The 26,309-nt window shown below is 35.6% G+C and overlaps 1 protein-coding gene across 2 annotated transcripts in view; it reads right to left on the bottom strand.

The window, feature by feature from the left end:
* DMGDH (dimethylglycine dehydrogenase) overlaps positions 1-26,309 on the bottom strand; it is a 103,056-nt gene that overhangs the window by 28,754 nt on the left and 47,993 nt on the right. For both annotated transcript variants that reach the window (XM_023495798.2, XM_003759434.4), the window contains exons 8-14: positions 23,115-23,284; positions 22,551-22,704; positions 19,599-19,764; positions 18,472-18,602; positions 14,263-14,480; positions 11,063-11,220; positions 5,969-6,028 (exon numbers count right to left, since the gene is read on the bottom strand). In XM_023495798.2, coding sequence (XP_023351566.1) covers positions 5,969-6,028; positions 11,063-11,220; positions 14,263-14,480; positions 18,472-18,602; positions 19,599-19,764; positions 22,551-22,704; positions 23,115-23,284 — 1,057 coding nt within the window. The remainder of the gene's footprint in view (positions 1-5,968; positions 6,029-11,062; positions 11,221-14,262; positions 14,481-18,471; positions 18,603-19,598; positions 19,765-22,550; positions 22,705-23,114; positions 23,285-26,309) is intronic.

The raw sequence follows: 26,309 nt of genomic DNA, 5'->3' as shown, positions 1-26,309 counted from the left end.
CAAATAAATTTAATCTCTCTTTTCTATTCAATTTCACAAAAGTAGCTGTCATGGAAAGAAAAGGAGTGGATTTAATTTCACTTGTATAGGGAACTCCTAGATGAGGAGATTCCTTCCACCAATGTATACTCTATGTATAGTCTTAGAGAATTATTGAAGACCCTGGGAGCAACTTATTTAGACAATGTGAGCAAAGATTGAATTCAGTTCTTTTTGCTTCCTAGGAAATCTCTATTCACTAAGCCATGACATAATGCTAGATTAGAACTATATGAAAACCTTCCAGTGTCACCCTATGAAGTATAGACTTTGTGCCATAGCAAGAAAAGTTTTTTGAGCAGGGAAATGATGAGATTTAGAAAGACTTATCTTTCAACAGTGTGAAAGATAGATTAAAGTGGGAAAAGACCAGAGGGCAGGGAAATCACTTAGGAGACTATTACGTAATAGTTCAATCAAGAGATACTAGAAGAGTGACAGTGAGAGTGGAAGGGAATGATAGATGTGAGAGATATTGAAAACAGAAAATCCACAAGACTTGGTAAATGGTCGGATTGAAGTAGGTAGTACAGAAGAGGGAGAAAAGAATACAAGATTTTGAACCTAGGGAACTAAGAAAATACTTCAGAAATTAACCAAATTAGGAAATCAGGAGGCTTATAGAATAAGCTTTTGGTTTGAGGCATAGTAAGTTTGAGGTACAGAGAAAGAAACAGAAGTAGAGATATATGAGGTGTGGACTATTAGAAGTGTTATGTAGAGCCTGGACATAATAATTTATCACACTGATCTCCACTGAAGTTAAAGTTGAAACTGTGGGAGACGTTATCATTGCTGAGAGAGGGCACAGAGAGAAGACAAAGCTGAATTCCTGAGCCATCATTAGATATCAGCAAATGAGAGGAAAAAAAAGATTCAAAAAAGCCATAAGATGTGGGAGTAGATCCAAAATAGTGTCATTTCATGAAAGCCACATAGGGAAGAAAAGAGTTTCAAGGACATAGTGCTTGACAGTTTCAAAAGCTTCAGGAGGGCCAAGATAGAATAACAGTTCCATCAAATCTTCCAAACAGGGGGTAATAAATGACCACAAGAAGGAAGTTTTTAAAAAGGAAGTAGATGGGAGCAGAATCCAGATTACAAGGGATTTAAAAGTGAATAGAAATAAGTATCCTGTATATGTTCACCAATTACTGTATTTTGAAAAATTTTGTCCTTTCAATCATCTGTGTATGGAATAAATAAAACCCTCCCTAAAAAAAAATAAAAATGAATAGAAAGCAGAAATAATACAAACAGATTACCTTTCAAGAAGGCTGAAAATGTATTAAGCCAAAATAATTGTTTTTAATATGAGAGATCTAAGTTTTTATTGGTAAGAGAAGAACCTGAGTGAGAAAATGTGGGGAGTGGGAGTGGTGAGCCTGAGGTCACAAACAGGTTGAAGACCAAGTTATCAGGTAAGGCAAAAGGAAAGAAGGAAGGACAGGAGGTTGTATCCAGAGAGAGGAAAATCCTGGAGGTATTTTACAGTTTCATGCTACGAACTAGACATAAAGCATGGCTGTACTTGAAATCTAAAATTCAAGGGATTGGGATCAGTGATAGACTCATCTCTGAGAACTAGAAAATAGCTAAGTTTAGAGAGATTCTTAAAAGGAAGGCTGTCCACCAGGTGATAATTTTTTTTTTTCTCTTTTGGCCACAATAAATTAGAAAGACTGTCTACTAAGGTGTGGAGGAGCTGCAATCTGTACATAAAGGAAGACCCATACTGCTGAAATCATGTATTATTGGAATGAGGTGGTGTGTATAAGTAACCAATAAACTCTGCTTTTTTTTTTTTATCACCCTGAAGTCATTGACATGGAAATATACACTATCAATTAAGATGACCAATATGGTTGGCTCAGAAGGGTCCAGACATCTCAAATGTATGCCATATATCAGCAGTATAGTAGAAGAAAGAAGAATGGACAGAAGAAATCTGAATTTAAATTCTTCCTCTGACATTTACTAGCTATATGAACAAATCAGTCAGTCATTTACCTAGCATTTATTCTTGTTGTTCAGTGATTTTTCAATTATGTCCAACTTTTCCTGACTCCATATGGGGTTTTCTTGACAAAAAATAATGGAGGACTTTACCATTTTCTTCTCCAGTTCATTTTATAAGGGAGAAAGCTGAGGCAATAGAGTTAAATGACTTGCCAAGAGTCACATAGCTAGTAAGTGTCTCCAGAAGAGGAATATTCCTAATATTTAGTTACTTTAGCATTTATTAATCACCTTCTAAGGCCCAGGGGAAAAAAATAGATCCTTCTCTCAAGAAGTTTACCATCTAATGGCCTAAATAACAAGCAAATATAATCTTTGCAAATCTTGGTTTTTCTCATCTGTAAAACAGATATGACCATAGCACTCAGAAAGACATTTGGTGTCAGAGTCAGGAAAGCCTCAGTTTTTGTCCCATAGTTGATATACACAGAAACCCTAGATAGTTGCTTCTTAGTGTGTCTAAAGCAATTCTTTAAAACTATGTCACAGATCTGTTTTGGTAAAAGGACTGTCTTTACCTGTAGTTTCTTGTATGATTGAAATCACAGGCCTCCTCCTCATTACCTGTCTGCCCTCAACATCCCCCTCAAAATGTTGTAAAGCAGTTTGCAAATTCAGAGTGTGAAATGCCAGCCATTATTTTTATTAGTAAAATCCAATTCTGCACAAAAATGAGACCAATAATATATAAAGCATGCAAGTGACCTGTAAGCCAAAACTATTATCTATTAAATAATTAATGGAGCTTTGTGCTCTTTTTAGTTGATGAAATAATTTAAAAAGACTAATAAATATGCAATCTGCACCTGTTTATAATTACAAAGGGAGTTTTATGCCTGGTTATTATATGAAGAAAGAGAAAATTTACCCTTGTTTTAATCCCCAAACAATAATGCCCAAGAAGTGAAGCAAAAAGCATGAGTCATGTATCTACATTTGGTGGCCCCCATGATAACTTTAGTGCTTTCAAGTGGGAGGCCATTTTTGTTCTTCGTTTTAACCACTAAACCAAGACTTCTGTTATGGGGAAGAGCAATCTGCCACCAGGGCCTGAACCAATCACTTGCACCTGCTTTCTCTGGTCTTAGGGCAGATGGTACATCATAAAAATAAAAGCCGTGGAAAAAAAATGCACAGAAATATATTCCCTTTAAAACTCTTCAGAAGGTTCATTTTCCTAACGCCTGATGTCATAAATATACATGCTTTATGCTAATGTCCTAGCTCTGCATTTAGTGATCGATGCTGGGGCCTATAAAAGGTCACTTAGCCCCATTCAAATGCTCATCTTTACAGAGTTACACAGGATTTGAACACAGTTTTTAGTGCACAGGCTAGGGCAGGATGATTTATCCTTTGTACGCTAATGAGAACTTTGAGTAACAAATGCTGGTGCTCAGGGTACTGCTTCTTCAGCTCCTATCCCTTAGCTATGAGCTCCATTCATTTATTAAAACTACTTTCCCACCTCTGAGGCAATATCCATTGACCTATGTCATAATTAGATACATTTGATTAGAAAAGCAGCAAGACTAAGGTTTCACTATTTATACCAATGAACCAAGTGATCAGTAAGCATTACTATGAGCTAGGAGTGGTACTAAGCAATAGGGATACAAATAAAGGCAAAAACAGTTCCTGTGCCCAAGAAGTTCACATTTTAATGGAGGAGACAACATATAAATGACTAAACAGATATATTAGAACATATATAAACAGATATATTAGAAGGTAAATGTTTGGCAATTTCAGTTTGCGGGGACCTGCTCTGACTGATGCTGCCTGCAATGGACTGTGCTGTATTCTCACCCCAGGGCAAGAGACCTTTTGGGCAGAATTTCTAAGTTATCTTTGCTGGAAAATTGTTTTACTCTTTTTTTGTTTGTTTGTGAGTTGTGACACTCCTGAATTTGTTTTGAGATATTATTTGAAATATTTTTGGAGAAGTTTTGGGGAGAATGCAAATGTCTCCATTCCTTTTCTCCCTATCTTGGCTCTGCCCCATGGGGTATGATCTCAGAAGAGAAAGCACTAGCATCTAGAGGGACCAGGAAAGGCCTCTTGCATTAAAAAAAGGAGTTGAACCCAGAGAAAGAACTCAGGGAAATGAGTGTGAACCACTATATAGAATTCCCAATCCCTCTATTTTTATCCGCCTGCATTTTTATTTCCTTCATAGGCTAACAGTACACTATTTCAAAGTCTGATTCTTCTTGTGCAGCAAAATAACTGTGTGGATATGTATACATATATTGTATTTAACATATACTTTAACACATTTAACATGTATCGGTCTACTGCCATCTGGGGGAGGGGGTGGAGGGAAGGAGGGGAAAAACTGGAACAAAAGATTTTGCAATTGTCAATGCTGAAAAATTACCCATGCATATATCTTGTAAATAAAAAGCTATAATAATAATAATAATAATAATAATAAAAGGAGTTAAGTTTTAAAGGAAACAAAGAGCTGAGTAGGAAGAGGAGGAACACTTCCAGCATGTGAAGACATGGATATAGGAGATAGAATGTTGCACATGTATATGGGAGATAGAATGTTGCATTCAAGGAAAAAGAGGTAGACAGTTTCAGAATTGAATAGAAGAAATCTATTGAATCCAGTTTCACTCTTTGTGTTCACTTCTACAATAGTTGTCATAGTTTCCAAATATTAATATTACTAATGGGTCCTCATGCTTACATAGATTGTGCTAGAATTAATGCTCATTTTATACTGAGACCTAAGAACATTGCTATAAATGAAAGTTTCTAAACTGACAACTTCCTTACAGTAGAAAGTCTGTGGCAATAACTAAATATTCAGAAGGAGAAAAAAGCAGCAGTAAAATACCAATTGGGTGGTACAGAAGATAAGAGTGCTAGATCTGGAGTCAGGAAAACCTGAATTCAAATGTGAACTTGGATAGTTCTTAGCTGTGATTTAATTCTGTTTGCCTCAGTTTCCCCATCTGTAAAATGAGCTAGAGAAGGAAATATTCCATTCCAGTGTCTTTGCCAAGAAAAACCACAAATGGGTCATAGACTCAATTGAAACAACTGAACAACAACAAAAACACTGTGTGGCACACAATCCATTAACTGTATTGTTTTACTAAGATGCATAATGGAAACTGGTCCCAACATAATCATCCTACAGTTTTCTCCTTGCCCACAGACTTAACCTTAATATTCCTTATTCACAAGACAACACAACCTCTAGACATACTGGAATTACTGATTTTGTATCACAAGTAGGATTATGATAACATGAACTTAATTTGAATTAAAATAAATATGACATAATTCAACATTTTAATAGAATATAAAATCTCTGAGGACAGATATTATTCAACTTGGTATCTGTAGTATCTGGCTTCATTTTTGGCAGATTGCTATTGCTTATTAGATACTTAGTAAGCCAATAATTGCAGGGTACCTGGAACTAAGAGATGAATTTTGCTAAATCAAATTATTAAATCAGGGGTTTACTTCTACAATTGTGGAGTGAGCAGCTAGTTGATGCAGTGGATAGAGTACCAGACCTGAAATCAGGAAGACCTGAGTTCAAATTTGGCCTCAGACACTTAATATGGTTTAGCTGTGTGACCCTGGGGGAGTCACTTAATCCCAATTGCCTCAGGGAGAAAAAACCTGTGGATTAAACTCACCAATTAAAATTGACTAATTTCTTTATCTATATTTAAAAGCAAAATAGAACAGCAAGATAGCTTTGGTATAAAAGTTTAACTGTCACTAGAAGACCTTATGTAATATTTTTACTTCTACCTAAATCTAAAGCATATTATATGAGACCCTGAATATATTCCCCCTCAAACAAATATAAATTAATCTTTATTTCAAAATTTCATCAAAAATGTTGATACACAATAAAGACTTTGGAATATAGACTTACTTTGTTTAACTTTATAAAATGGTCTAGCCCAGCCTCCAGAGGATTTGTATCACAATTCATCTATAAAGAAAAAAAAAGACATTCTAAAATTAAAAGGTTGTACAATAGTTTTAAAAACTTTTTTTACAGGTTTTTTCCTTTAAAAACCCATAGTTTTCCATTTTTCCTTCTAGTTTTGTGAAGACAAATTTCAAATAAAGATGGATTTCTAATAACCTTTTCAATCAAAAAAAGAGAAAGTAACTTTTCAACAGATGGTGATCATTGTGTAACTGAAAAGATGGAAGGTTTACTTTTAAATTTCCATTGTTGGAAATTTATTTGACATGTAAAAGTATATATAAAGTACATACATCCTTGGTTAAAATACAAATCTCTAAAATATATATTTATTTTATCTATCTTTATATAATGTTCTTTATACTGTTTCAGGCATATAAATAATGAAAAGATATCGCCCCATGTTATTAAAAATCCAGAATAAGAAGTTAAAGGTGGAACAAGTGGAAATTGCTTTCCTGCAGAGCATGGAAAAGGAGAGGAGAGAAAGAAGGTCCAAAGTCCTTGAAATAAATATGAGGTCTTAGATTATACTTATACATGAATCTGGATCTAAAGCAGGGGTCCTCAAACTTTTTAAATAGAGGGCCAGTTCACTGTCCCTCAGACTGCTGGAGGGCTGGACTATAGTAAAAACAAAAACTTTGTTTTGTGGGCCTTTCAATAAAGAAACTTCATAGCACTGGGTGAAGGGGATAAATCCTCCACTATAGCATCTGACCCGAGGGCCGTAGTTTGAGGAACCCTTTAGACTCTAAAGTAATACTGTATTAGACCCAAAATATAGACCATACTATTAAAATAAGATTACTTCAGAACATACATGTGCAACACAGAAAATTAATTTCCCATAAAATTGCTATGAATGTTTTTGTATTTTTCCATTTAAATAATTTTTTTAACTAACATTGATCCCAACAACTTTCTTTGTCATCATTTTACTAAAAAGTTATGATTGACTGTGCTCAGACTTTTAGAAGTTATATTTGGGTAATGAAATCATAGCTTCTTAGATGTGGCTTAAGTTCAGATATATAAACTAGACCTGAACTGGAATCATTTTACTATGATTCAGGGATCTGAGCCTTTCAAACCATCCTAAGATACTATCAAGCTTTTGAGGAGAAAAATATCAAGCTCCATAAAATTGATAAATAACAAAAATTTATCATTTCTTTCAATGATACATAAAATCTGGATTCACTGCCAAATCAGATCAAGCTACAAATGCTCTGAAAAGATTTGTACACTCAAAGGTTTAGCATCAGTGTCCAGGGAAGAAAGAAAAGATTGATTGCTGTAGTAACACTAGATGGCTCTCTAATACTACTGGGAAATTTGAAGGTTACTGAGCTTGGGAAGAGAGCTAAAGAGAAGGAAAGGGAGATAAATAGCATAAGTGAATGAGAGAAGAAGGGGGTGTGTGTGACAGAATAGATTGCAATGAGATTTTGGACAAAAAAAATAAGGATTTGTAATTCAAAAGTATTCTTTGATTGTCAGGCTTTCTCTCTGATTTGAACCAAGATAGTTTTCATCTTTTCCCCTCTCCTTTACTTTTGCTCTGGATTAAATGTTGGGACAGAAAACACTTTTTTAAAATGAAGATAGATAGGAGTGGAGGTTTTTTGTTCTCCAAAGGTAAAATCAATATGGGTGAATGTGTCTTTGAAAGTTCATAAGAAAGGCTACCCTGATGTTCTATAGTCTAAATGAACATTTTTCTCTTTTAAACATTAAAACAAAGACTATTGGTTTTATATGGGGGGTGGGAGGGGAAGAAGAGGAAAGAAGGGAAAGAAGAAGGAAAGGAGAGAGGGAGGAAGGGAAGAAAACAGAGAGAGAAGCAAATGGGAAATTAATGCAGTCTCTTTGCCAAGAAAACCCCAGATGGAATCAGGAGGAATTTGGACATGAATAAAAATGATTGGACAAATATATGTGTGTACACACACACACACACACACACACACTCACTTCAAAAACAGTATTGATCAAATTACTCTTAAACTCAATTAGAACTGGGTAGTGGAGATGATAGGCATCCCTCCTGTCATCCCAACTTGGTTGAGGAACAACTATGGAAGTCCATTAAGAGATCTGCTCCTTGAGGGCAGAGATTATCTTTTGTCTTTTTAAAATATCTTCAGTACTTAGCACACCGATGGCACTTAATATATAATTATTGATTGAATATTTCTTGACTATTGACTGACTGACAAAACCATGAATACCAGAGGGAGAGGGAATGTACTAGAGCCCCAGCAGGACTAGCCCTACCCAAAATTGTAAAGTAGTCAAGGTCTATCTTAATGCCAATCTCTTCCAATGATCTAACTTGTCCTTAGTTGACTGTACTAGATGCAATAAGAAGCAGGGTACCCGAGTGGGTAGTGTTGGATTTGGCATGAGTAAAACCAAGTTCAAATCTCACTGATACTTGCTACTTGTGTGACCTTGGGCAAATCCCACAAAGCCTTTTAACTTTAGTCTCCTCATCAATAAAATAATAATGCCTTCAGCAGCAGGGTTATTGTGAGCTTCAGTTGAGGGGACAAATGTTAAACACCCGGTTGGCTTTAAAGTATTTGATGTACTTAAAATACTTGATATTATCACAGTCCCATCTCCCTGAATCTTCCCTTCATGTGTCAACATCCTCTTTTTACCCAACAAGTGACCCAGATTTCCATTAAAACTCTCATTTAAGCTCCTATTTCTCTTTAAGGTGATCTCATTTTGTTTGTATGCTCAGTATCTAACCCAGTGCCTGAAACATAATAGGTGTTTAAAAGATGCTTGTTGAGCAATTGACTTTATCCTTTCAGAGACTTCTGTGATGATAACTAAACATTCTGACAAACCAATGAGAGAAGACTCAAATCATAGCATCCTAAATGTGGAAAGGTCCCTGAAAGTTATCTGGCCTAAAATTTCTTAGCGTGGGCTTCAATTCTCTTTATTATTGTTGTTTTGTGCTTTCTGTGTTATGACCACATTTGGGGTCATATAACTGAATGTAGTGGTTATGATTTATTATCAGTAAATGTTTTGTTTATATACCTATATACCCAGGGTCACATTAAGATTTCTGTGGTGAAAAGGACCACCTAAATGAAAAAAGTTTAAGAAGCCTCAGACTAATCCAAACTTCTACTCAGGGCAGGGCAGGAATCCTTTCTGAACATCTGACAGATTGTCATTTTGCTTCTGCTTTCACAACTCAGTTCTGAGAAGGTTACTAATTCACAAAGCTGCTTACTTTATCTCAGGGAATCTCTGATTAATAGAGATAAATAAAAAGTTGATTTTGGGGAGGTACTATAATGCAAGGCCTCATTTATACCTATTAAATTTGACATAGTTTAAAAGGCTCATCATTTCAATTTATTGAGGTATTGTAGAATCCTGATTCTGCCATGAAACATGTTAATATCCTCCTTAGCTTTTTGTCATTTGCAGATTTAATAAGCATGTCTTCATTTAAGTCATTGAAAAAGCTGTCAGATTGGATGGAGCTAAGAAAAAAATTCTATAGCTCCCAACAGGAGAGACTTCTCCAGTCTCAACATTCTTCATTTACTCAACATTCTTCATTTGTGGTCACTAAACCAGTTCAAACTCACCAGACATCCAGCCCACATTCCACCAACTTCTCCCCAGGGATATAATGAGAGACTTTGCTAGATATCTCTTTAAAATCAAAATGCACTATTGTCTATGGTATTCCCTGATTGCCATTAAAATAGCTTTTATGAAACAGTAATAGCAACTTACATTTTACAAAGCATTTCCCTAAAAATGAGGTCAGTTAGGCATGACCTGTTCTTGATGAACCAGTGCTGACTTGCTGTGTGATCAGCACTTCCTTAGCTAAATGTTCTTAAGCACTCAATATTCTATTCTAGAATTTTGCTGGGAGTTATGTGAAGTTCATCAGGCTGTTGGAAAATTTGGATTACCTTTGATCACTTCTATCCTTCTAGTAAGAGATATTATTGAATAATGGGTAGAAAACTGGTCCTGAAGTCTAGAAGTTCCTCTAACAAATACTGGCTGTGCAAACTTGGACACCCGTTTATTTTTTCAGTGCCTCAGCCAACTCTTTATGACCATAAGTTAAAGATATCAATCTATGTCCACATATGGAAATTCTACAGTGGGAATTCTTTATACCTACAAAGTCACAGATCCAGGGTTTGTTTTTTTTTAATTATTATTATTATTATTTATTCTGGAACCTCTCTATATTTACATGATTTTTCAAAAACTATAATCAGACCCTCAAATTCCTTCAGAAATCTAAAATTTCAAGCATCAAATCCTAAAAACCTGGGGTCATTTGAAGCAGCCTTCACAATCCTTTTTACCTAGCATGGGTCTCAGTTCTCTTAATCATTATTGTTTTATGCTTTCTATGTTGAAAACCTTCTCTGAATCAGGACCAATATGAATGGGTTCTGTTTTCTCTCAGTTATTTGTTAATATTCAATCACTAGGAGGTATTGCTTAAGCCATCCAAAATCCTAGTCAACTCTTTATCAATGCTTCATTGCACTTTAACTTACTTCATAACTCCAAGTACCAGTACTTTCCTTTATTGTGAGTACTGATACAAACCGCAACCTCCCCATGACTTTAGTAATTAATGTTGGAGAATTGTGCCCAAAATTAGCATCCTACAACCAACTGGTAAAGAGCTTCTTTGACTTAATTAGATGGGTCTTTGGACAAAAGACATGCTGTAGTCAGAACTATTCCTGACTTGAAGGGACCTTCCAGAGTTTCATTAGCTTAAAATTTAAGAATCTAGGGCCATCCCTATCTCTAATGAAGCATTAAAGAGAGACTTTAAGAGGAAAGAATTATTTTTCTAATTACTAAATTCCTATAATAACTAAGTCATGTTATTTCTAGAACAAGAATCAAGTTTAATATCAGATAAAGTTAGTCCTAGTGATAACATAAATAAAACAACAACAAAAAATGAACATTTCATAGTTATGTATATGAAAGATTATTAGAATTTCAGACCTCTGACCCCCAGGCCCTGAAAGCTTTTTCCATTCTTAAGGCATTCATGGCATAAGTTCCAAAATTGTCAATTCCTTCCTCTTGGCCTGCTTCCATGATGGCCCCATAGAGCATGGCAGAGTCTTCTTGTCTGTGGTAGAGTTCCCAGCCCAGTTCACCTGAAATAAACTAACCGTTATCATGCAATCATCATGAAGCAACAAAGGTCACCGATTCTAACATACATTAGCTAGAAATCCATAAAACAAGGGAAAAGAGTCTACTTATGCAATAAGCATATGTTGTTGATTTTCTTAAAAGCTTGTTTTAGACAAATTATAACAAAACCTAATTCCAAAGCATTCTTTTAGCAAGTCATTTTATGCCGTTTGTCTCAGTATTCTCATCTGTAAAATGAGCTGCAGAAGTATGAGGTCACAAAGTTAGATACTACTGAAAAAAGATTCAACAGCAATAACATAAATAGTGATGCCCTTTCCTAACTATAACACAGATAAAGGTGTGATTCTAATCCTTTGAAACTAGTATAATGATCCTTAACTGCTTTTTGTAACATAACAATCTTTGTAACACAGATAGTTGTTAAATAGATAAATAGCAGGATTGTTGTTTTAAGATAATTTAATCGTTTTCAAAATTTAGTTCTCTCTGAAACATTGGTATATCAGACTGCTGAATTTGGAGTCAGGAAGATCTAGGTTTAAATATTGACTTGGATACTATGTTTCTCTGAGCCCCAGTTTCCTGGTCTCTGTAAATTGGGGTAATAATACCTATAGTAACTTATCTTTTATAATTGTTGTCAAGCCAAAATGAAATAATGTACAATATAAATGCCAAATAGTATCATTCCCCATCAGAGTTATGGATTTTCTTAATGCTTTTGTTGCTTCATATCACTATTTTGTGCTCACTTTTTTTCTTCACTGCTTGTGAACAATTTCTACAATGATCAGAGCAGTACATTTTCCTACTTGATTGTCCTCCTGATCATTTGTGGATGGGTGGAAAAGGATGAGAACCACCTTAGAGGCTAAAATGATATATCTACTTACTATTTCCTGCTATGTAGCCAGTACCTATTTCCCCTAAATTGTCCACATTTTGAAGGAACTAAAGAAATGGCAATTTTGAGGCTGAATAGTCTCTGAGGATTAGAGTACTCTGAGTTTTGAGACATCACGTGGGATGACATGTGATGGAAAATCTTTTAAAAAGGACAATACTACACATTTCTTTCTACCTAAGGGGACCCTCTAACTCAGAGAATTCAGAGTTCAGAGTTAGCAGAGTTCAAGCAGTGGGTATAGACCTTGTGGCCTGGCTGAAGATCCCAAAAGTCAGTGAAAGAAACAAGGTATCAGGTTTTGGGTGTCTTCAAAAGAAGATGCTGACTAATTCCCTGGGATAGCTAGCTGATACTTTGGGTAGTAGTCTCAGATGGTCAGAGTTTAGGAGCTGGGAACATTAACTACTACAGGGGGTGAGATGATTTCTCCTTCAATGAACCAATCAGTTAATTGACAAGCAATTTTTAAGGGCTCACCATTATGTGGAAAGTACTAGAGGTGCAAAAGATAAATGCAAAACAGTCTCTGCTCTCAAGAAATATGCATTTTTATCCTTCCCCTGGAACTTTAATTTTGGAGATGGTAAGTGGGAAGATACTGGATATGCTTACCAAAAAAAAATGTATTTTCTTTTTAAAAATTTTTATTTATTTATTATTTTCCCCAGTTACATTCAAAACAATTTTTTCACATTTGTTTTTAAGATGTTTGAGTTCTAGGTTCTAAAATTTGTATTTTTTGCAGAGAATTAAGTATAAAGAAGGCTGTGGGAATAGAGGGTTGAACATTTGGATCTTATTAGGATAAACTATAGTTCCAAATGTAGGTTTAAACTTGTAATTTCTCTTCTACAAAGGGAGTTTAGTTTGGCATTGAAAGAGGAAAAAATAGGGATCAAAGTGAACCCTTTTGCATGCAAAGTAACTTCAACTTTTAACTCAAGTCTTGGAGCATCATCTAATGTCTCACTCAGATATGGCCCATATTCTAGGTTTTGTGGATCTTTGCACAGTTCCACTTTCCTTTTGGAATCAAAATAGAGCATAGGCCCCTGTATGCATGGGAAAATCCCTCTTATATAAGGCTAAATAAAGTTTGGTGACTAGCCGTGCATTTAAATTATCCGTGTTTTCTTTGTTCCTTAGCACCTGAATAATTAAGAATTGGTCATACTCTAGCTTTTAATTACATAGTCAAAGCAGTGGCACCAGGCAAATCCTTCCATGTGAATAACAATGTAAACACATTTAACAGATTTTTTTTTTCATATACATTGCCTCATTTGATGCTTATTACAACTGATCTGTGAATTGTATAGTACAAAGGTTATTATCCCCATTTAGCAGATGAGGAAACTGAAGCTGCTTAAAGACACTAAAGGACTTGCATAAAGTCACACAGCTACCACATAGGCAGTCTGGTCAAGTCCAAGCTTTGATCCATTTTCCTTTCTGTTACACAACATTGTTTTTAGGAGATATTTGAAAGGTTTATATTAAGGATCTTAACCTTTTTTGTGTCATAGATTCCTTTGGCATGGATCATTTCTGGTGAAGCCTATGGACTCATTCTCAAAATATTTTTAAATGTATAAAATAAGATACATAACAAAGAAAATCAATTATATTGAAATAAAGAGGTCATTTTTTTATTCACCTTCATAAACCTCCTGAAATATTCATGGACCCCAGTTTAAAAAGTCCAGAGAATAATTCTAGAGCACTGGAAAAGGTGTTGGAAATAATCTCTAGTATCTGAGATGAAGGGACATCCTCATATGTAGAATACATCCTATGTAACTATAGTCCTATAGCCACATTCTCTCATTCTTCTATCTGTTGAACTAGTGACGATTTATTGGGCCGGGCATCAATAGACACTTATGAAAGACAAAACAGAAGCTGTTTATCAAAGACGCTCATGGAAACATCTAAAATTATAATAAAGTTTAGGTGAGAAGAACAGTTGCTTTGGACACCCATCTAAGAGAGATTTATGTATATGAACATGTGTATATTATAATGCTTATATATACATACATATTTTTGCATATGAGGATGACAGATACTATTATCCCAAAAGATTTTATAAGATTCTAATTAATATGATTAGGTTGGCCCCAGTTCTCACCTGTATAGGATATCCTAATAGCAGTAACAGGAATATTAGAAATTGTTAAAGGCTTAGATTGGAGGAATTTGAATGCATCATTACTAAGATCAGCAGAGGTCAATTTCTGAAGGACACTTCTTGCTGATGGTCCTGCTACTCCCAGGACTCCAAGCTCATCTGTAATATTTTCAATCTCAACATCATATCCACCTTTCACAATTTCTTCTTCAATCCATCTGTATTTTGAAGAGTAAACATTTTGTTAAAAATCTTTTCTGGGCAAAGTATTCCACAATATTATTTTCTTGAAGCTTTATTTGGAGATTAAAGCAATTAAATACAGTAAGAACTCTGATCAATGCAATGATCAATCACAATTCCAAAGGATTGATAAACATTTAGGGCTAAGTAGGTGGTGCCATGATGCAGAGAGTACCAGGTCTGAAGTCAGGAAGACTCATGTTCCTGAATTTGAAGTTGACCTCAGACATGCATTATCTGTATGACCCTGGGCAAGTTCCTTAACCCTGTTTGCCTCAGTTCCCTCAATTGTCAGATAAACTGGAGAAGGAAATGGCAAACTACTCCAATATCTCTGATAAGAAAATACTAAATGGGATCACAAAGTTTAGGACACAATTGAAATGACCAAAAAATAACAGCAATTTCCTGACAGAAATGATGGATTCAAAATTTTCAGACACAGCTAATGTGAGAATTTGTTTTGGTTGACTATGCATATTTCTTAGAAGGTTTTTTTTTGGGGGGGGGGAGGGAGGGGGGGTTGGTGTATTTTTTTTTCCAGTGGTTGGGGAAGGAATAGATGGGTAGGCAGAAAGAAGGCTGGTAAAAGAGAAAAATATGCTTACAAATTTAAAAAAATTAAACAACATAATCAATTTCCCAAAAGATGACATAAACTATTCAAATTCTATAAGCCCTTCTCTCAAAATCAAAGATGGGAAAGTTGAACAGGTCCTGTCACATGCCACCTCAGAATGACTATGCTCTCCCTGGAGCTCCTTGCACAGCCCTGCCTCACTTAAGTCCAATTTACTTGCAAGTCAAGACATTATACTCCTGATGTCACTAGTTCTCTGTGAGAATAAAGGAGGAACAAGAACAATCTGCCCTGTTGTTCAACTCAGGTTCCAAAGACTTAATAACTTGGAATTGACTGGCATAGTAAACCAGATTTTAGATTTAAAATAAAAGAACTGCATATAGATTTTGGTTCTATCAATGTATCTTTGAGCAAATTACTTGCTTTCTGAGACTCATTTTCTTTACCTGTAGAATGGGGATAATAATACCAGTAATACCCATGTTACAAAATTGTTATTAAGATTAACTTCATATACGGCACTTAATAAAATGCTATATGTGTCAGTGTTATTATTAGCCTGGATAATTGGTCAGAAATAATAGCAAAAAAACTGACATATGACTATAGTTTATTTTTACAAAGTCTTTTATTTAACATATTTCATTTATTGCTTACAATTATGGGTGGTAAATGGGAAGTATCAGTATCCCATTTTACAGATGAGTTTTAGAAAAATAAAGTGACTTGCTCAAGGTGCACAGAACAAATATTAGACCCAGGACTTCAGCCCAGGAGTTGGATTTTAAATGCTATATTTTTTTTTTCCATCATATCATAGCTATCTCCTTAAATTAGACAGATGCCAATGCAGAGAAGTACCACACAAGAGGAAATGTCAAATTACTCAAATGCAAAATGAGAAATGAAAGGCTCTACAAAGCCATTCTTTGCCTGATTTCTTATCTAATCTTAATCATTGAATGGATATTGTCTTACTCTAACTGATATGTGACAAAGATCTTAACTTAAAAAGGTCAAGATCTCCCAGTGCATCTAGGGCCATCTCCAGTCATCCTGTTCTGTATCTTGCCCAGATGAACCCAGAGGGCTCTGGAGGAAAAAGAGGCAGGTGACCTTGCCCAACCTTCCCTCATTTAAATCCAGTTCACTTGCAAGTCATGGCATCATCTTCCTGATGTCCTGAAGGACAAACTACGATACCACCATCACTTCTCTTTTGCTCTCTATGTGATGCAGTGGATAGAGCTCTGGGCCTGGAGTCAGTAAAGCCTAAGTTCAAATCCAGCTCTAGACTTTAGCTGTGTGACCCTGATCAAGTCAATTAACCACGTTTGCTTCAATTTTCTCATCTGTAAAATGAGTTAGAGAAGCAAGTAGCAAATAATTGTAGTATCTTTGCCAAGAAAACACCAAAAAGGGATCAGGAAGTGTTGGACATCACTGAAAATGACTGAACAACAACAATTTCTCTTTAAAGAAATCTACTATACAAAAAGGTGGCTTAGCAGCTGTGGGACACAGTGGGTAGAACATTGGGTCTGAAGTCAGTCATTACTTCAAGTCACTGATGCTTCTTGGAATCAAATGCATAATTTTTCTGTCCCTGGTAATAGGGCTATAAAAACTTCAAAGATTTCTAATTTCTATGAGCTTCTATTGAATGCCTCTGTAGAGACTACTTTATTATAATAGCTATTGTGTACTCTGTAGGGTTTTTCAATTCTCTATCATGAGATGTCCCTCTTCATTAATCTATGATAGTCCCCCTGGTCTTAGATATATCTAATCAGAGCACATGATATTATATAGTTTTATAACAGCAAAGCATTCTGGGTAAGGACAAGGCTATATTATGATAATAGATACTGTAGACAATAAAGGTCAGCTATCAGACAGAATAAAGGTCTGGCCTTTATACTGAAAGGTCAAAAATTTAAATTTAGCACTAGATGAAAGGAAAAGCAGCATATAAAGGGAACACTAATTTAGAATAATAATAACAACAATATCTCATATTTATGTAATACTTTAAACTTGACATAATGTTCTGCATATGTTGTCTCCTTTGATTTTCACAACAAATCCTATGAGGAAGGTACAATTATAACCTTCATTTTAAATTTGTTCAGTTATTTTCCAGTCGTATCCAACTATTCATAATCCTATTTGGGATTTCTTGATGAAGATTTTGGAATAATTTGCCACTTTTTTCTTAGCTCATTTTATAGATGAGGAAATTGATGCAATGTTAACTTACTTGCCCAAGGTCACACAACTAGCAAGTGTCCAGGGTCCTCAAACTTTTTAAATAGGGGGCCAGTTCACTGTCCCTCAGACTGTTGGAGGGCCGGACTATAGTAAAAACAAAAACTTTTTTTTGTTGGCCTTTAAATAAAGAAACTTCATAGCCCTGGGTGAGGGGGATAATCGTCCTCAGCTGCTGTATCTGGCCCACAGCCGTAGTTTGAAGACCCCTGGAAGGCTTACTTTTCCTGATTTTTAGGCCCTGAGCTTTGTGCAGTATGGTGCTACCCAGATGCTTGCTATCCTCATTTTACAGATAAGTAAACAGATAGTTGATCTGAAACTAATAGACTAGTTAACTCAACTATAACTAACAGTTTTAGCCTAACAGTTAGATAGGAAAGAGTTTGTCTCAGAAGATTTATTTAAATGGTAGAATTCCAAATCACTCTTGGTGACTTCCACATTCTAGACTTTACAAAGCACTTCTTATACTTAATGTGGTATATCTTTTTATAGAAGGAAAGGACTCCCAGACTCAATAATTTCTTTTTGGCTGTTGTTCGCCTATCCATTTTTTTTTTTGTTTGATTGCCTTGTATCCCCACTGCACTGACTGGAACTTCATGGGTTGAAAGAAATGCTTATTGATTGATTTGTTTCTTTTTAAAATAAGTCTATAAGGAATGTATTCAGAAATAAATGTAATGGAAAAAAGCAAAAGAGATTAATACATTTAAAAATATAAAAAAAAAAGTCAAAAGATTTTAGAAATAGGAAGTACAGAGTAAGGTAATGCTTTCATTCCCTGATACTTCAAAGGAAAGAAAGAATTCCACTCCTGAAAGCTTATTCCAATTTTTTTTTTTTTTTTGGTCATTTCAATTATGTTTGACTCTTTGTAGTACCATTTTGAGTTTTCTTGGCAAAGATATTGGAGTAGTTTTTCCATTTCCTTCTCCAGCTCATTTTACAGATGAGGAAACTGAGTGACTTCCCCAGAATCATACAGCTGCTAAGTGTCTGAGGTCAGATTTGGACTCAGGAAGATGAGTATTCTTGATTCCAGGCTTAGCATTCAAACTACTTAGCTGCCCCAATTGAGTCCATAGTTATTGGATTAAAAACATACTTGCCTCAGGTCGTGAAGCTCTGACCCAGAACCAGTTATCAGTAAGAACTCCCCTGGGGACTGCTGACAGACAGTCAACTCAGCATAAACTCTGCCTTTTGGTGTCAACATGTGACTTATATTTGTAAAACCCACCTGGAACAAAGGAATGTATAATTACTTCTGGGTAAAGGGGGAACAAAACTTTCTGTGTCTTCCTGATACAAAATATAAGCAAATTGTTTAGTTACTAATGAAAAAGCTTTTACTTTTCTCACTTCTGCTAGGTAATATGACTTTAGATTATTATTTTTGTGTGTTAAACCTGACTAAAAAAGATTGATTTCAAAATTGTTCTCTTAGGTTATTATTTTTAAATAGTTCACCCTTTCCAGTTAGTCTGCAGTTTTAAAGTCCAGATTATTAGTAATCAATACTGTCTTCAAGTTCTTGACAAAATTTCCCCTTGAATATATTGCATGCTCCTTGAGGGCAGGAACCAAATAACATTTATTTTTGCATCTTCGCAAGGCCTAATATATTCCATAGAGTAGATGTAACCTAGAATGGCATATAGAAGATGTTGAATGAATGAATGATTAAAATAATGATTAAACAGAGTAGATCATTTAATTAAGACCTTTGATGATCCCAAAATATACTCTCCCTTTAAGATAACTCACTGATTATATACAATTTTGAATATATAAAAGAGGCAAAACTTATGGTATAAGCTAAAGGGAATTGCTGTTTGTTTCCCTTCTCAAAATCATTATGTATATTAAAATAATTTATTTTCATTGTAATCTGTCTTTGGAAGCTGTTACAGTGGCAGAATGCATAGAACAGTAGGCCTAGAGTCAGAAAGGCCTGAGTTCAAATCAAATGTTAGACATTTACTAGTTGTATGACCTTGAACAAGTCACTTAATGTGTTCCTCAGTTTCCTCATCTGTAAAATGAATTGGAGAAAGAAATAGCCAGCCACTCTAGTATCTTTGCAAGAAAACTCCAAATGGGTTCATGAAGAATCAGATTTAACTGAAATAACTGAACAATAACAAAAAATTGTCTTTTCAAAAAAGAGAGTAAAAGACTGAAGGATCCAACAGACCATTACCCTTGAACCTTATGAACTCATATTCTTATTTACCTTTGGAATCACATTTGCAAAGAGTCGATCCAACAGTTTAAGAGAATCTTTGCCTCTGACCTTAAACTTGCCAAATGGTGTTAGGTCAATCACCCCCACTTTTTGCATAACTTGTTGATACTCTGAGCCCACCGGCTGGAACCAGTTTGTCCTGCGAAAGCTTGGCCTGTAACACAATTTTGAGTGACATTAAGACAATCACACTACAATTTATAGAATCACAGGACAAAGGAATTTTGACTAAAGCCAGCTTTTTTTCTATGCTGCTTAGGTCCTATCCAGGAAAAACTGAAATAAAAACATTCTCTGGGGTCATACGTCTTAGAGTGGAACACAGAGATGATCTAGACGGATTCATTTTACAGATTAAAAAGGGACAACTGGGTGGTATACAGCAAAACTTCTTAAATTCTTTCCACTCATGACCTTTTTACCTGAGAAAGTTTTACACAACCTCCAAGTCTGTAGGTAAACAAAATAATAAATTATATTTTCATGACCACCTACATTCAGTTATAAGAACCCAAATTGGATCTTAAATCATAGTTTAAGAAAGTGGGGAATAGGTAGGAGGAGCTGAGTTCAAATCTAGATACCTTCCATCAGTTGGAGAATGGCTGAATAAATTGTGGTATATGAAAATTATGGAATATTACTGTTCTGTAAGAAATGACCAACAGGATGATTTCAGAAAGGCCTGGAGAGACTTACACGAACTGATGCTGAGTGAAATGAGCAGGATCAGGAGATCATTATGTACTTCAACAACAATACTAGATGATGACCAGTTCTGATGGATCAGGCCATCCTCAGCAACAAGATCAACCAAATCATTTCTAATGGAGCAGTAATGAACTGAACTAGCTATGCCCAGAAAAAGAACTCTGGGAGATGACTAAAAACCATTACATTGAATTCCCAATCCCTATATTTATGCACACCTGCATTTTTGATTTCCTTCACAAGCTAATTGTACAATAATTCAGAGTCTGATTCTTTTTGTACAGCAAAATAATGTTTTGGTCATGTATACTTATTGTGTATCTAAGTTATATTTTAATATATTTAACATCTACTAGTCATCCTGCCATCTGGGGGAGGGGGTGGGGGGGGGGTAAGAGGTGAAAAATTGGAACAAGAGGTTTGGCAATTGTTAATGCTGTAAAGTTACCCACGTATATATCCTGTAAATAAAAGGCTATTAAATTAAAAAAAAAAAATCTAGATACTTACTAGCTATATGATCCTAAGACACAACTTTCATTGCCTTCAAAAACTACAACCATAATAACAAAAAAGAAAACTGAGACCAGCTGACTTGCTCATGGTCATACATGTAGGAATCATCAGAGGCAGAATTTGAATGAAATTTCTCTAGCTTCTAGGACTAAAGAATTTTTTTTTCCTATAACACACTGCTGTATCATCAAATTGCAGCTTGCAAATCATTCATGCGAGATGGACTCTAGTCTCCTTTAAGTTACTCATATGTAACTTTTATCCATGAAGCAGTGAATAGGTAAAGTATTAATTAATTAAACTGGAAATAAAAATAGATCATAAGGACCGTCTGAACGGAAAGGGGCTCACAGGTTTTACAGACAAGACAGCTAAGGCCCAAAGTAATGAAGATCATGTGGCTAGTTAATGACCTGACTAAGAAAGGGTGTCAGCTTCTCAGTAAAGCCCCGTACCTAGAAAACAAGTTATACTTTGAGAACTAAAATATAAGAGTGGATTGGGGCTGGTATTTACCCAAATCATTCAGAAACCAAATAAAACAAAATGAAGCTGTTTTACCCTTAGGATGATCCTTCTGGCAGTGTACACAACTAAAGTTAGTGAATAATGGGCCACTTTATTTTGTGCTGAGTAGATCACAACTTTATGTAGACATGAAAGTTTTATAAAAACAACCAAAATAAGGTTAAAGATAAGACTAATGTACTACTTGATTTGCTATTTTCATTTTGATTGCAAACTCAGATAAAGCACGTGTGAATTTGGTAAACTCTTCCTCCTCCCTGTTTATAGAGTTCTTTCCATGGGGAAACTTCTCCATCATACAAATGATTAATTTTCTTGAGCTTTTGCTTAGGTCACTGAAAGTTTAGGGGAATTTGCGTAACTCTGGGGAAGCCATTTACTTCCATTTGCCAAAGTTTCCTGAAAAATAGGGTTGCAAAGAGTCAGAAACAACTGAACAACAATTGAGAATACGTTTCTAGCCTGGAACATCCTGACTCTTAGGCCAGCCTGCTATCTACCAGGAATAGCTTGCCTTTTATTGATAAACATAATTGGGATTGATAAAAATTTGACCATGCTTCATAGCATTTTAGAAGGATAAAATACTTGTTTGAAAGATATACTTTATCTTAACAGAAAGGGCTTGGTAGATGGTTTCTCTTCTCATGCTGGAAAAGATTTGCCTTCAGCTCTCCCATGGGGAACCTAACACAGGAGGCCTCCATGATGTTTATGAATGCACAGCTGCACACCACTGACTATCTATGGCTGCTTTTCAGTATGGTGCCATTAAACTACCCCAAAGGCAGTCCTTGGGCAGTCCTCAGTGTTTCATTAGGATTTTGCATTGGAATCAGAGAGGCCCCTGGAGAAGTGCCCTTATTGTGGAACAGGGATTTCTTGAGTCTTTTGGGTACCAACTAATGCCATTTAAATCTGGGAATGCCTGGGAAAGCCCAAAGGATTCCTGGGGCCAGACCATAGCTAAGGTTCTAAATCACACTCTTAATCCCCCAAAGGTTCAGATAGCAAAGAGTGGAGCTGATACATGCCCAGGAAACAAAATAACATTTGCTACAAGTGGCCCAGAGGAGGGGAGGAAAAGGGCAGAAGGATGGCAGACTAGTTCAACACTGATTTCTTTCCATTTCAAAGCAGACAATTTGTACTACGGTAACAATAACAATGTGACTTGAGTCATACTTATATCCAGGCTCCTGTCCAGGCTTGTAAAACCAATGTGGCTGCTCCCATCCTGCATGGAAACCCATAGAGCACTTAGATTTAAGGATATTATAAATCCCACTGATTCTTTTAGTAGGTCTCCCAGCAAACCTTTCTTCTTTAGGGTAACCCACTGGAAAGGTGAAAGGACAAAAAAAAAAAAAAAAAAAAAAGAACACATATTTAAATACCATCTAGACAGGAATATAACATATATTTAAAGTTCCCCAAATATATTTCTTATTTTTAAAAATTCAGAAGCAATGATTATGCATTGAAGGGTTAAATGAAGAAATGCTGAAATTCCTATTTAGCATCATTCCTACACAAAACCATGAATCCACTTTGGATTTTAAGTAAATAAAATTTTAATTTGTTTTTATCAAGTGTGCAAAGAAAACATTATTCAAAATGCTGTCCATGTTGTGTTTTTGAAAAGATGTTCTTCCTAAAGATCTAAACCTCCATGATAAAATCAACTAAATGGGGGCTGTTGTAAAACCCTCTTATGGAACCACTGTCTAATGACAAATTAGCCTTTACCAATATTGTTGAATCCATAAGACTCCCTCGCTTTGGTCTCCGTATACTGAGTTGTTGTCCATTTTCCATAACGATTGGGATCCAGTTCAATCAGGTCGAAAGGAGGTTCTCCACTAAGGATCCAGTCACTGAGATACTTTCCTACACCACCAGCATGGATAATGCCATATCTTAAAAATAGAGAGATAAACATCTTGATACCAGAACATCTGCTCAGGTTTTTTCTAATAAAGTCAGAAGTGATTTAAAAAAAACACAATGATTTGCTAATATTTTGTGTAGCATCAGTGTATAAGAAGGTCTTTAGAACACAGCATTTAAAAAAAAATCTTCATATTTTCATAAATCTTTTCTTCCAAAAAAGGAATTTTAAAAGATTCAAATTCAACTATCTGTCTGAGAGACCCAGTCTGCCTCCCCATTTTCAAGAGAGCAGATTGTTCTGAATGCTCCCTTTAGAGGGGGGAAAAAGGAAGATCAAAGTAAGAAACAGAAAACAATGAAAGTTAAACAAGCAGACATATCAGTGATCTCACCCATCTCCTGAAGCCAAGCTTGATTATAATGAGTCATAGGAGGGAGTGCTAAAGATTTGTGTTGTAGCAAGTAAAAGGTAGAAATCTTTCCTCAAGCTGGTGCTCAGTTTATCCTCCCTTGTGGATGTTTTTAAGGCAACCTGACAAAGAAGTACTCACTCCCTGTGAAGAATGATTTATGTGCGGTGGGCAGAAAGGAACATTGTTTTCAATTTTTTTCTACCAATTTATCTCTTGGTGAGGAATGAAAACAATAATGTTAGTAATAATTGTTTTCTATATATATATACATATATACATATATATATATATATATACATATATATGCTGCTTTAAGATTTATAAAGCAGTTTGTACATGTAATCTCACTTGGTCCTCAAAACTTTATGAGGAAAATACCATTATAATCTCCATTTTATAAAGGAGGAAATAGAGATTAAGAGAGAGGAGGGTTGGCTAATTCTGATCATTATTGACCATAGTAATTAAATATATGTGTATCTAAGTATGCATATATGTATGTATATACGTATATATATATGTAATCATTTATGTTATTCAATGATATTAAGTTAACTTCAAATATGGAGAGATCACCCTGACCTTGAAGATCATACTTTAGATCCATAGAATCTTCTGCTCATAGATTTAGAATTGGAAGGGATTATAGAAATCATTGAGGTCATTCCTCTTATTTTACAGATGAGGAAACAGTAAAAACTTATCCCAGGGTCAAATAGGAAATAAATAACAGAGACAAGATTTGAACATGGGTCTTTCGAGTTTCCTTTGCTTTGAGATATGGACCCAAGCTGCCTGCCTCTCCCATTCAGTTCAGCATTGCTATTTCTATCTTTGTCCCTTTTTAAATAGTATTAAAAATAAGAAAAATTCAAATATAATAAACAGTACCTCCAGACATCTGGAATAAATGCTTATGGATTATCAGTCTGGAGAGAAAATATTGTCCTCTTTTTGGACTAGACCTATGGTTTCTTTCCCTGGTGCTGGGAACTCCAGATGAAGGAACTCCTTCCACCAGGACTTGCCCAAAGTCCCTTGGCCAGCTTGTGTCAGCGATGGAACTTGAACTGGTCCTTAAAGACCAGGTAAAACCTAGCTAAGTAAGGCCATTTTCTTCTTTGTTTCCTGGACTTCTTTGCTTTATCTTTACACTAAGGAAAGGAATCCTAGAAAGGTGAAGTGGAATCTTTACAGCACAAGTAGCAGGCCACTAGATGGTGCCATAGTGTACAGATTGCAGGCTTGGAGTTAGGAAAACTCATCTTCCCGAGTTCAAATCCAACCTCAGACTCTAACTGTTGATGTGTACCTATTCTCTTACCCTGTCAGGAAGTAGCCCATGTCGCTATTATCAGATACAACTAATTCTCAGACTGTTCTGGTTGTACGGCGTGATTGTGAGGATGGAATTCTCTTATCAATCTCCACTATTTCCCAACCTCTGTGCATTCTTTAAACATGCTATGAGATATTGATTAGCATCTAATCTATTGATTAGATCTGGGACCTGGTCTGTCAGGTGTGTTCTATCTGACTTCTTTAACCCTTCCTCTGAATTCCTACCTTTATTTTCCTGGTTTCCCTGAGAAACCCTCCAAACGAAATTTTCTGCATAAAAGATGTCCTTATGATGAAGGTCTTTGCTAAATTCTTTTCAGGACTAAGCCTATTATGAAGTTTTTTCTCTCCCTCCCCATAGTGCCTTCCCTTAATGGTGTCTTTCTCCTTACTCTAGCTAAGTAAGTCGGTTAAGCTCCTCTCTGAATCTAACCTGCCAGTTAATGGCATACTCAGGCTTCAAGGTATATTCCTTTAATGGATTCTTACAAATTCCTCCCTTTGGTATTGCTATTGCTCTCAACTCTATTTCATATATGTCATTCCTTGTGCCTATCTGATCTCTTATTTTGTCTGTAACCTCTTCTAAATAAACTTACCTTTTGGGAAAGAGAATGGCCTTTGTGAAATTGTCACATGTTTATTTTGAAGTAGGTATTGCTCCCTGACCTCATCACTGTGACCCTAGGAAGGTCACTTAACCCTATTTGCCTCAGTTTCCTCAACTGTAAAATGAGCTGGAGAAGAAACTGGCAAACCACTCCAATGTCTTTGTAAAAAACATTTGCAAGTAGGATCACAAAGAGCCAGACACAACTGAAAAACAACTGAAAAAGCTTTATTTCCTCCTTAGTTTTATCACAAGGGAGAGTCTAGTGGGCAGAAAAACAGGTGAAGGGGTAGGTGGGAGTAAGTATCTTTGCCAGTTTGTATTTGAAAAACACCTACCTGTACTTGCACCTGCAGTCTCACCAAAGCAGTGGGACTGCCCCTCCCTCTTCCCTTCCTTATACTCCTAGACAATCTTTTGTGACTTCCTTTCCTCTTCAAGACTTCCTTTATTGTTATTATACCAAGCTTGATGGGGAGGAATGATAGGAAATTGGTGGATGGTAAAAAAAAAAAAAAAGGGGGGGGAGGAAAGAAGGAGAGGACCCAGTTACTAAAGACTTAGTGAAATTTCCTCATCTTCCAATAAGATATCTTAGGAATAGCAAGGAAGTAAGATGCTGAATACGAAAAGCCAGAAAATATGGACACAGGCTCCATTAGCAGAAGGATTAAAATTAGATACAAT

The sequence above is a fragment of the Sarcophilus harrisii genome, chromosome 1 (genome assembly GCF_902635505.1).
Source record: "Sarcophilus harrisii chromosome 1, mSarHar1.11, whole genome shotgun sequence".
Taxonomy (NCBI): domain Eukaryota; kingdom Metazoa; phylum Chordata; class Mammalia; order Dasyuromorphia; family Dasyuridae; genus Sarcophilus; species Sarcophilus harrisii.
The sequence above is the reverse complement of the archived record's forward strand: the minus strand, read 5'-3'. Positions and strand labels throughout refer to the sequence as shown.